A 13,287-nucleotide genomic window follows, 5' to 3' on the forward strand; every position below is an offset into this window, starting at 1 on the left:
CTATTATTTTAATTATTTAGTAGTAGTAGTATTTGTATATATTAATTGAGATTTAATTAGTAAATTGTTCTTATCTCAATTTTACAAGCTTCCTTATTTCTTTTTCCTCTGATTCTTCCCCTCCACTGGAGGAGGGGTGGGGGATTTGTGAGAGCGGCTTCGTGGTATTTTGCTAGCTGGAGTTAAACCATGACAGCTGTTTTTTTCTGTCTGAAGAGAAACCCTGTATCTTCAACTAAATACCTAGCTTTTACATTATTTCAGTTATGTGAAATATGTTACAGTCCAAACTTGCCAATTCTAACAGGAGTTATTAATCTAATTATTGTAATATCTGAGTTGGATGTTCCCAGCTAGTCACTCTGAATCTCACTTTATCTGTTCTTAACCCAACAGCACCGGTTAAAATGTCCCACAGTAACACCTTATTGACATCTGCCTGAGTTGTCAGATATATTACTTACAGGTTGAATGAAAAAAACTTAAAAATTTATAACCTTATTAGATTTATATTCATTGAATATCAGCTTTTTTTACTGGCAGAATCATTTAGACCATTTGAATGCCAGGCTCCTTAGAGTGTGAATCTCTCTCACAATGGTGGAGGCCTGTGTCCCATGTCACTGCCCAAAATACCATCTTGGGCCTTGAAAGTCAAGTCCTGTGGCGACACGGCACCCCAGAAAGAATTGAATCAGACAATGGGACTCATTTCCAAAACAGCCTCATAGACACTTGGGCTGAAGAACACGGATGAGTGGGTGTACCACATCCCCTACCATGCACCTGCCTCAGGTAAGGTCGAGCGGTGCAATGGGCTGTTAAAGACGACCCTGAGAGCAGTGAGGGGTGGAACACTCAGGAACTGGGATGACAACTTGGCAAAGGCCACTTGGTTAGTTAATACCAGGGGTCTGTCAATCGAGCTGGCCCTGCACACTCAAACCTTCTACGGACTGTAGAAGGAGATGAAGTCCCTGTAGTACATGCTAGAACTATGCTGGGAAAAACAGTCTGGGTTACTCCCACCCTGGGCAAAGGCAAACCCATCTGTGGGGTTGCTCTTGCTCAAGGACGTGGATACACACGGTGGGTAATGACTGAAGATGGGGAAGTCTGCTGTGTGCCTCAGGGGGATTTGATTCTGGCAGAAAATACCAGAAAACCACGACAGATGCACACATACCATGAAAAAAAACCCCAATGTTTGATCAAATCTCTACAAAGCAAAGTTAGTATCTACAGGGAGTAACCTACCACAGTACTACAGAAACAAGTCTTCAAAGCTCTGATAGCTTTGAGTATACTCATGCCAGCAGAAGATAGACATTTCAGAAACACACAAACAAAAAAGAAAGAAAATAAACTTGGTAATCAAAAATTAAGCAAGTGGTAGAGCAAAATAAAGCCTTTTACTTTATTGACCAAGCCTGTCATTAAGGTATCAGCATTCTAGCTGCCATTTGCATACAGAGGGATAGCTCACAGGTAGTTTAATTTTCAGATTGATTTTACACAGTTAGTTCATTTTCTGCTATGTCTAGTATTCTAATTAAATTTTGTAAGTATTAAGTATTCTAGCAATTCTTAAATTATTAAGCTATGAATGAAAGATACAGAGTATTAGTTTAGACACATACTATTAAACCTGTTATGTGGATGTAGAAATTCTACTTCAGCTCTGTATCAGAGAACAAGGACAAGGTAACTGATAATCAATTGGTTTAAGTTTCTTGGTTTTTAACACCTTATGAAATTAGAGAAAATTAGTATTGAAAGATAATTATTATAGGGACTAAACCAAACATATTATTTGGTCACAGTGTCTTGGCATCAAAACCCAATGCTGAAAAGTACTGAAGCATTTCAATATGAACACACCAATGAACTGTTCAATCCTAGGTTATACATTATGTCATACCTATCAGGTTCATTGTAGTCTCTTCCTTTCTTGCAGAGACATCTTCTAACGTCACAGTGTTGATAACATAGCAGTAGGTCTTGATATGCATTCTCTTCAAGTTCCCAAGATGCATCCCTATAAATAAGGCAGAAGATCTGTTATTATAACTGTATTTCTATTTGCATGGGTTACTCTGTCTTTGGAGAAGATGTAGGTTATAATCATATGAAGATATTTCAGTAATGTAATCTGGGCTGCATCAGGAAAAGTGGCCAGCAGGTCGAGAGAGGTGATTCTGCCCCTGTCCTCTGCTCTGGTGAGACCCCACCTGGAGTGCTGCGGCCAGCTGTGGAACCCCCAATATCAGAAGGATATCGACCACTTGGAGCGAGTCCAGAGGAGGGCCACAAAGATGATCAGAGGGTTGGAGCACCTCTCCTATGATGAAAGGCTGCAAGAATTGGGCTTGTTCAGCCTGGAGAAGAGGAGGCTCCCGGGAGACCTTATAGCAGCCTTCCAGTACCTGAAGGGGGCCTACAAGGCAGCTGGGAGGGGACTTTTTACAAGGGCCTGTAGTGACATGACAAGGGATAATGGGTTTAAATTGAAAGTGGGGAGGTTTAGATTAGATACCAGGAAGAAGTTCTTCACAGAGAGGGTGGTGAGGCTCTGGACCAGGCTGCCAAGAGAAGCTATCGATGCCCCATCCCTGGCTGTCTTCAAGGCCAGGCTGGATGAGGCTTGGAGCAACCTGGTCTAGCCGAGGCAGTCCTTGCCCAAGGCAGGGGGGTTGGAACTAGATGATCTTTAAGGTCCCTTCCAACCCAAACCTTTCCATGATTCTAGGCAACAACTAGACAACAGAGATGGGGAAGAAAAAAAGTCTAGGAACAAACACAGTAAGAAAAATACTATGTACTTTAAGTGTGTACAGTTACTTTGATTCACGTATTTATATTTTGCACATGACCTCACGGCATGTTTGCTCTGCTTCATATGCCACCTTCTCTCTCACAGCAGACACAGACATTTGTTTTGGCACTCTACTCATGTTACCACTGAAAATGGCCTCATGAAAAGTAACTCAGAATTTTCCAGGCCATTACAGCAAACTTCATCAAGTATTTTGACCCTTTTTCCTCTCCAAAATCTTGAGCTTCTGTCCCTGGGAGGAATTAAGGACAGTCTCTGAAAAGAATAATTATTATTCAAGAATAATACTTCTGATCACTTTGTCTTATTTTGAGCTTCATTAAATGGTGGAAACTTGTGAAAGACAGCTGAGGGTTTTAGAAGAGTTTTTATACTAGACATATCCTTAGCAATCCCTGAGGAGAAGGCAGACGGTGTACCAGCTGAGTAATCAGTCCATTATAATACTGTTTGGACAGAAATTCAGGTAATTTAAAACCTTGGGCACATAAAATACACTTTTCAGCAACCTCTATGTTAATGCAAAATTATTGTATTTAATGTGTTTTGGTCCCTGGTTGAATCAAGGCATTAAAAATTATTTTTCAGAGCTTCCTGTTTTATGTTTGAGATGACTTATTAGGCCTTTGACAATTTTTACGCATAACTAAAAAAAACCAGTCTACTCTTTACCAAACAATTCTAGCATTGCAGTTAGAACAGAAGTTTCACAAGTTACTAGATGCAGTTTATAGAACAAACAAAAAGTGGTGTTCAGACCCTATTGAAGTTTCTATAGAAGAGTTATTTCCAGAATTACTTACCTTTCTGGAATATATATGCCCATTCTCAACATTTCTTTCTGAAATTTGTCCTTGTTATTACATACTGTGCACCTAAAGAAAAATATCCCAGCACTCAAAGCTTGATACTGCATAAACAAAAAACAAAAAACCCCAAACCAGTTATTGAATTAGTACCATCTTTAGGATGCTAATAAATAATGCCTTAATATCTATAACAATTACATTCATATATATTGTTTTCACATGGATCATGTTACTTGACACTGAAGCAAATGGCAAGCTTTTTGTCTTCCTTTAAAGCACAAGAGCTCACATGCTAGAATGAGGTTCATAAACAAAAGCACAATACTTTTCAGTCAACCTCTCCAAATCTAGAATGAGTTTACAAGAAGATTTTACAACTTTTTCAAGCTCTGGACTTAGGCAAAGAGAATTGATGATGGATAAATTACATTTTTAGCCGTTACATTCTGCACATAATGACTTGCAAGAAGACAACTACCTAGTTTGGACTTCAGTTCCTAAAAATAAAGGCATAAAGTGTAACACACATGCAGAAACATGTTGGGGTAAGGAATTTAAAACATTAAAAAAAAAAATCCTTCTTGAAAGACACTAATCTCCAAAACACAATTTTAGCATTGTCCTTCAAACTAGTAATTTCCATACCTACTGCTTACATTAACCCTAAGCAGTTTTAGACAATTTTAAGCAATTGTTCCAGTATTTTTAAACACAACAGAAATGTGATCTCTGTGGATGCAAAGAGAAATAAAGGGAGAACCTGTGTTACCTGCAAGCATTCTCGATGAAACCAAGCGTTTTTACAGCAAGGACTTTTCAATACAGTGTACATTGGAAGGTGTTCAACCAAATCCAGGCATATTGTACACTGTGAAGTTCCTCTAGATTCTGTATCTGGAAAATTTTGGACTGGTTTATGTTCCCAACAGTAAGACCTAAAAATAATAATTTAAGGTTCCTTTATTAAAAGGACATTTTAAGAACCTTCCTCATAAAATTTGAGGATAAAATGAATTCCCTTTTATACCTGATTTCCATGAATAAATGATGTGCAACATTGTAAAAAGGCAGACATGTACTGGCTTTGGCTGGGATAGTCAATTTTTTTTCATAGTAGCTTTACGGTACTGTGTTTTGGATTTCTATTGAAAACAGTGTTGATAACACAGGGATGTTTTTGTTAATGATGAGCAGTGATTACACAGAGCCAAGGCCTTTTCTGCTCCTCACACCACCCTACCAGTGAGCAGGCTAGGGCGCACAAGAAGTTGCAAGCAGACACAGCTGCGACAGCTGAGCCCAACTGACCAAAGGGATATTCCATACCATGACATGAAGCTCAGCAATAAAACTGAGAGAAAGAAGGAGGAGGCATTTGGAATTACAGCACTTGTCTTCCCAAGTAACGGTACTCATGAATCCTTGCTTTCCTGGAAATAGCTGAACATCTGTCTACTGATGGGAAGTAGTGAATTAATTCCTTATTTTGCTTTGCTTGTGCATGTAGCTGTTGCTTTACTTATTAAACTGTCTTTATCTCAACCCACTTTTACCCTTCTGATTCTCCCACTCCCATTGGGGGTAGTGAGCAAATGGCTGTGTGGTGCTCTGCTGTCTATCAAGGGTTAAACCACAACACACATGCAAACAAATTATGTATCTAACACAGCAAGTCAACTGAACTTTTAACTAGTAAGGAAGGGGTATGTTGCCAACTGATGCTCTGTAAATTACAGAGATCATATACTCTCTTTCTGTCAGAACTACTTTTAGTCCAAACAATGTGTTTCCTGTCCTTGGAACCTCAAGTTCTTACTGTATTTCGAAGTTACCATGGCGTTAAAGGAGCAATTTTGAGTTTGTATATTGATTCTGCAGAGGCTAGGTATAGTAATAAGTTTTATAATTTAGCACATATTCAAAGAAATAAGACAGCCAACAAATGCAGCTCTAGAAGAAACCTTTCTGAAAACTTATTTTTACACATGCTTGACTTCAAGAGTAGTCATTTATTTAAGAAGTTAAAGTGCCTGCCAGACTTCAACCCTCCCACCCGACAAGCTGAGCTTACAGTAGGCAGAATAAAGCAGTTATCAAAGGCACCCCAAGAGTATTTTGACTACACCCAAGATGCTGGACAGATGACAGTAAAAGAAAATAAAATTTTTTTTTAGACATTTGTTATTAAACCCATTTCTCCTGCCGTCCATCTCTAATAAGCAGATCTACAAGTCTTATGCTTTGAAACACAACAGAACACGTTTTGACTATTGAGAGAGATAGGCAACCAAGCCACTGCCATTTAAAAGGCACAGGACGTAAACAAAAATCCCCAAAGCAACCATTTTGCAGCTTATTTCAGAGCTTAGGATTTAATATTCAATTTTATAGACCATTTAACTACTTGTAGAAGCATTAGATTCTATCTTTAAAAGTGCTGATAGTTTAGTTTAAGTACTAGGTATGCAATATAACTGCTTAGCCTTCACATTTTCCACAAATCAGATATTTTTAGTTAGATAACCTGTTATAATTAACAGCCTATCCAATGACAGCCCATAAAAAAATCACCTCCTGTATAAATATAATTAATTGAAAATGACAAGGCAACAGACCCCAGAACTTACCTGAAGTCTTCTGTGAATTGGAAAATACATTCCTTTTGTATCCCACAAGGAAAATGGTAACTTCGTTTGCATTTGGGAGCTACACATCCAATTGAAGCACCCTTCCTCTTACAGATATTACATGTCTAGGAATAATTTGGTTTAGAAATAACAGAATATTAACAGCAGAAGTCCAAGTAAAATTTCAGGAATTAAACCAATAGAAAAAATCTAAAGAGTGTAAGAAAGAATATCAGCCAACAGATTGTAACTGTGACAAGACTACTGTGTTTTAGCTCTGTTTCAAAGAGTAAAGGTATATTGTTATTTCACAGACTTTGATTATGTATTGGTTTATATGCACGTAGACTTGTGACACACATAAGCCAAAGTACAAGGTATTTTACCAGTTCCTATAGTTCACTTGCATCTATGAAATTATATAATATCAACTTGAGGCTCAGCATAATGTCATGAGATATTATGCATGTGTAATTTGCTCTTATTCATTTATCTGCAACATACCCAGAAAAAAAAATATTAGCAAAATTCTGCAGGTTTTATTGTCCCTTGTGGCTTCCATGAACACAATATACTTGTTACTTAAATGTAAAATTCAGATGCTTGAATGGGCTCAGCGCACTGCCCATTAGAGAACGAAAACAAACCAAACCCCACAGGCAATACTACTAAGTGCATTGAAAAGTTACTCCACATCCCTCCCAAATACCAAAGGGGATATTTACATTCTTACCAGTTTTGCAGCTCTAGTTACTTCTTTTCTAATATCTGTGATTAAGAAACCATCAACACCTTCATCTTCTTCCCCTCTCTGCCAAATGCCACTTGACATCAACTAGGAAAAACACATTCTTTTAAAACATTCACCTATATAGACTTAAAATTACCTACTGCGTTTGTCAAAGTTTAGTCTTACAAAGCTTGTGTGCAAACATTTTAATGATTAAAAATTCATCCAAAACATCTATATATTTTTTGCCTGACATGACACAATAGGCAACAGTAACCAGTAACATGAAAATAAGTATTTCATAACATCAAAGTCTTATGTCTCACTCTAGAGCCCATGATGGTACATTTTACCTTCCTTTTTGAAGTACACGGACTATTCAGATAATTATCAAACAATTACTTTCAGCATATAAAGCTTCAGAGGAAGTAAAATTAAATTAGTTTAGTTAATGTGAATGACAATTGTGCTGTGGAGATAATGAAGCACAGTAGGAAGTATCTGTATTGAAGTGCAACCTAAGAGGAAAAGCAATTCACTTTAGAGAAGAATTAAATAAAACCAGAATCAAGTAACTTAAAGTTACTGAGTAAGGCAGTTACATGACAAACTTCAAATAACTAAATAGTTTCACAAATTCATGCCACCTGTTTTCTTTACAATCTCATTTCATAGTTCTCATTTTATAATTTTAACATAGTAACATTTTCTAGCTACAGAGTTTTATCAACATTTTAGTCAAATAAAGGTAAACTTTTAAATGCAAACTTTTATAGCAGAACCAGTTAAGAATATATTTTTTTCTAAGTGTGCGACATTTTGACAAAGAAAAGTGAAACTGCACCATTAACCAGCCTCTTTGTAGAGGAGCTCTTTTCTTATACAATATTCACCATATATATAATTATAATCACAGAAGTTTCTTTTTAAAAGAAGCAGGGACGAAGACCTAGAAGATGACTGCAGGAAGCTCAACACAGTAAAAATGTCTTATGATAAGGCTTAGTTTTGCAAGGATGCCCTTTCCTAGCTGTTCCACTCCATCAGGAAAGGACTTTTTCCTATCCTTCCATATGGCCTTATAAACGAGACAATTATCACAAACAGACCTAAAGATGCTTCTAGTTGCTTAAAATTTATTTAAGAAAAAAACCCTATATCTATGTAATTTTAGAAAACATCCACCCTGCCTAGTCTTTAAAGAATTCAATATCCAACCTATTAAGCCATCTACAATCAACACAATCTTTAAAGAACTGGTTGGGGAAAAAAAAAAACAAAAACAAAACAAACACACACCCCAAATTGTCCCTGATATATTTGAGACTGTATTTTTTTTAAACTTAGAGGAAAAAAATTTCAAACTATTAGTAAACAAAAATAGAAGGTTTTTTTAAAAAGTAGTCAATATTTTAAAGACGTGCAAAATATTTAAAGTTTGAAAGGGAGTTTAAATATACCTTTAAGAATTTGAATCTTGGAAGAGTCAAGTATGATAAAAAAAGGTACTCAACTGTATCTTAGATCTGTAGTTTTCTTCAAATTATAAGCTTTCACTAAATAGCAATACTGTGGCTGTATATGATCAGTAGCAATGTATTACTAAACTGAAAAGCAGGACTATTTAAGTGTCAGTGTGTCCTATGTAACATTAGAGAATAACTCACAGCCAAACTAATGAGAAAAACACATCACTTTTCTTCAGTTTTTCCACAAAAGGTGGAATTTTCACATTCTAAATTTTGAAACTACTTCTCTTACAGAAGCAAGTGTGTAAGTACAATCTGTTCCCTTTCTCTCAGCCTGTACCATCATTGCTATGATAGGTTCAGAGAACTAAGTAATTCATTTAAATGGATCATGAACAGAATTTAGCTTTGAATAAAGGTTTGTTGGGATTTATTTCATCTGCTACACCTGACAAGTACAAGCCTTCAAGGCTAAAGGTTCAAGCTGACAGGTCAAGATTTACAATTTATGGTTTAACAACTGTTTGGACCAGTTATCATCATCATTTAATACTTGTTGCACATATTTAAAATATAAGTAAATTATAAATTTTAATTATTTACTTTTTTTTCCCCCCAGTTAAAACAGACAAGCTCCAAGAGCAATACCACATACTTACCAAACAGTAATAGTGAACAGTGAGATTGTATTCCATATAGGTCCTTTTTTCTCCATACTTTTGGGGGCAGTCATCTGTCCGCCCACAGAGAACACAGGCTAAAATATAGAATCATGTTTATAATCATAGTGAATGTACAGGAATTACTATGGGTCAGCTGTAGAGCAGTAACTTTCATCTCCTTTAATCACAATCATCTTGAAGTAGATTACAGGGTAAAGGTCAGTAGACACACCTCTCTCTTTGTGCTGGTTTTGGCTAGGAGATAGTTTTTTTGTTGTTGTTGTTTCTCCCCCCCACAGTAGCTAGTATAAGGCTATTTTGGATTTGTGTTGAGAAGAATGTTGTAAATACAGAGGAGGACACTATTTGTTCCTAAAAAGAAGATACTTCACCAGTTCCACCTGCCTGCTGATTCAAGAGAGGGCTATCACCCAAGATAAATTCTCAAGCCAACTGTGCTCCTAGCTGAAATGTTCTTCCCAAAACACCCAAAGACAATTATCAAATGGCCAATCATGCATGTGAAGTATGTCATAAGTGCTTTTAGTAATGCACATAGAGACATCACCATGTTAGAATCCATGAAGCAACTTAACTGTTCCTTTGTATGCCTGTGATAACCTTTATGAAAAGCAGATGCGTGATATCCTGACTGTACCAAGTCCTATGTTTCCAGTGCTTTTAAATGTATGCTAGTTTCATAAAATTCAAGAATTTTAGACAACAGTGGAGTCCACTAAAAATCTTGAGGATGTCCCCATTTCTGCAGTTCCTAATCACTAACATAATTCCACAGACATTTAATATCTTACCTTCAATTCACAACAGATATACATTTTCAATATTTTAACATCAAGAACAGTCATAGTAGTGACAAGAATAGAGGTACTGCTTTAGCCTAACAAAGTCTTGAATGATATATCTGAAATACAACTGTGTGTGATTTGGCAGCTGAATTCCCAAGTTTACTTTATGAAAACATTTGCAAAAAAAGACTATTTTTAAATATTTCAATTACAGCAAACAAACCTGAGGAAGTTTACAAGTTATTTCTTTTTCATGCCCTGAGACAAGGGGTTACAACACAACTTGATGACTAAAATTCCACTTGTTCTTTGAGTCCAAATAAACCAATTTATAATTGGTATTACAGAAATCCTTAATCTGCACATATAACTATTTAATAAAACCTTACTTACCTAGACTTTGAATGTCAAAATTGTTGGTTTTGCTCATCCTGAGTTATTTTCCGTCTGTCATGAAATAGAAATGAGGTGTTAAATACATCTTGTGCATTAACAATGACCATTTTACATTTTATTTTAAATTGAACAAAAAAACCTCAACAAACCAAAAAACCCAAACTCAAAGTAAAAGTGGAATCAAGAAGAAAAGAATATTATAGTTCAACTGTTCTTGTGAGAGATAGGGGTTTGGAAAGCAGGAAGTAAATGTCCAGTAAAAACATTCCCAAACTAATGAAACATGCAGCAACTTTTAACTATTACCCTGAACTATGAAACAAGATATTTTATTTTTGAAAAAGAATATTAAAAATTCCAATGCCACATCTAGTTATGCATAAACGTAATTGTACAGAAGAGTTTGTAGTTATTTTAAGCATCAGAAGTAATGACCCAGGGAAAACCAAGGAAGTGGCAGTAACTCCAGTTCAAATAAAGATTGTATTAACTTGAGAAACTTTAAAGAAAAAAGTTAACTGGGTCAGGTAGTGATGTAATTATGATTATAGTCTCCACTGCTTGGAGAAAAGTGCAGGATCCTGGCCTAGTCTAAGGTCTAGTTTTAGATCCTGATCTAAGATACACAAAAAAAGCAAGGAATCCGGAACGAGGACATGCACACAGGTGAAATGACACCATTTTTCATTCTAAAGTGGAGATGAATTTATTTAGAAATAATGACCTAACCGGTATTTCTCCCAAACATCACATGCCCCTAGAAATTAGATCCCCAAGATGCAGTGTATCCACATCAATGCTGGCCCCTCTACTGCATGTCACACCGTGCATCCTAGCCCACCTCGGAAAGAAAGGAAAACCCCACATTTCTTCACCACAGCACTAAGATGATCATTCTTTCTCTAGTGCAAAGTAGAACCCTTTCAGGAACGTGTTCAAATCTTTGACTTGCCTTCTCTTAGGAAGCTGAAGAAAGAAGTACCTAAGTTTTGCAAGCCGAAATCACGGGCGATTGCCTGCAGATCCATGCTTGACCTCACAGGCAGGCAGAGGGCTTCCTTCACACAGCCCAAATGACTAAGGAGGCAGATGGTAACAAATCCAACGTCTAAACAGAAGCCTGACAGACTCCGAGCTAACAATACAGCGTTTTGGTGTTTACAGTTTAGATGACTGCCCGGTGCAGGCTTTGGGAACAAACAAGGCTAATACACTACAGCAGTCATTTTACTGGAGTTTTAGGAAAGGAGTTGTATTGAGAGAAAAAAAAAAAAAAAAAAAGGCAGAACTCCCGGGTGTAAGGCAAGTGCTCCAGCCATTTGCCAGAGAACCAGAGTAGTTATACGCAAAAGACCTTTGCCAGAATACGGTCTAAAAGGAAAACAAACAAAAAATAAGCAACGCGCAACCGAATTATGCCGAGAGGCTCTTACACACTGCACCGACAGTCAGACGGAAATAATTGGTTATAGTTTTCCCAGAAACACACCTCTCTAAATTACGAAGAATATACTTTATCAGATACCGGGGGAGCAACAGAGAGGCACACAGCTCACACGTAACCCCTTCTCCGGGATTTCCCAAGAACGGTCACTATCAGTCTCACAGTCCTGAATCTACCAGGGTAATAGGACAAAGAAACAAACTGCAGGTAACCACACGAGACCCGATTTTCATTTCATTGTGTTGTGAAAAGCCCTACCAGGTGGAGAAAGCACATGTGTCTGGAAATTAGAAAAGCACCTTCCTACCTTTCCCCGGCCCCAGCAAAACAGAAAAAATAGCTTCCCTCCCCCGTCCCCAAGAATTCCTTTTACTTGCCTCAAACTCTTTCAGATAAAAGAACCCGGAGTTCAAATTTGCAAGTTAAAAGATAAGAGAGCACAACCATGGAGGGTCCTTGCATAAGTCCTACAGGGCTTTCTACAGGAAAAAAGCAATTCCTTATCAGTCTGCTTGCATGACAGGAACACATTATCGGCCAGCAATTAAAAAAGAAAAAGTAAAATGTATCTACTTTGTCTAAATACGCTAAAAAAAAAAAAAACACACCTCAGAGCGGATATTTAGGTTTTGCTAAGTTCTATAACTTTTTTACTGTTCCAGAACATAAGGTGATTTTAAGAGTGGTGTTGGGTTTTTTTTTTTTATCTAGAGGATGGGAGAAAGAAACAAACACAACAAAAATAACCCCCAAATGCAAAGCTGCGCCAGCATACGAACGAAGACTACACGGAACCCTCCCAGACCCGCTCCGTGCCCCGAATTTACACAGGCCCGGGACTCCAGCTCACCGCCGGGGGCACGGCACCACGCTGTGTCCCGCAAGGAACCCGACCCTCAGCAACGCCCCGCTCCGGGCAGGAGCGAGAGCCCCGCCACGCCCGGAGGAACCGCAGCTGATGAAGATTCAGGTGGCCGCTTGCTGTCCGAGCCTCACAGGCTCAAGCGGCACCTTTTCGCACGGCACACCGGCCATGGCAGTTTCTACGGGAAAAGCCCCCACCCCGTCTCCCTCGCTCCCGCGGCTGCACTGAGCGAGTCTTCCCGGGACGCTGCTCGCCTCCCGCTCGCTTTCCGCCCAGAAGCGTGAAAGGAAGAGCGAAGATTTCCTCTTCGATTAGTTAGTCCGCTACCTCCAGTCTCGCTGGCAAGCGGCGGGATCCAGGCACCGCCCGCTCGCCGAAGCACGTGCCGGGGTGCTGCTGCACGGTGCTCCCCTCCCGGAGAAGCAGGGGAAAAGTGCCCCCCCCTGCCACACCGCCTTAAACCGCCCCTTCAGTGGCTCCACGCTCCACCTGCCTTCCCTCGCCCTTTGTAACGCGGCACTCGCCTCCGTATTCGCTCGGCCAACCCTGAGGCCGAAGGCACCGCGGCAAAGCCTCAGCCCACTTGAGGTGTTACTCACCACGAAGGCAGCTCCGCCAACACGCCGCTCCGACGGCCGCCCCA

At 38.7% G+C, this 13,287-nt stretch overlaps 1 protein-coding gene across 1 annotated transcript; it reads right to left on the reverse strand.

Annotated features, from left to right (window-relative positions):
* Positions 1-1,921: 1,921 nt before the first annotated feature.
* On the reverse strand, positions 1,922-10,369 carry LOC104505215 (G2/M phase-specific E3 ubiquitin-protein ligase-like; the record flags this gene model as incomplete). The annotated part of the gene is made up of 7 exons (XM_010152585.1): positions 10,333-10,369; positions 9,131-9,228; positions 7,006-7,107; positions 6,273-6,397; positions 4,415-4,580; positions 3,640-3,746; positions 1,922-2,038 (listed from the first exon to the last, which is right to left on the reverse strand). Coding segments are annotated over exons 1-7 (752 nt in total), but the record flags the coding sequence as incomplete, so codon positions are not given.
* Positions 10,370-13,287: the final 2,918 nt, after the last annotated feature.

The sequence above is a fragment of the Eurypyga helias genome, unplaced genomic scaffold (assembly GCF_000690775.1).
Source record: "Eurypyga helias isolate BGI_N326 unplaced genomic scaffold, ASM69077v1 scaffold4575, whole genome shotgun sequence".
Lineage (NCBI taxonomy): Eukaryota > Metazoa > Chordata > Aves > Eurypygiformes > Eurypygidae > Eurypyga > Eurypyga helias.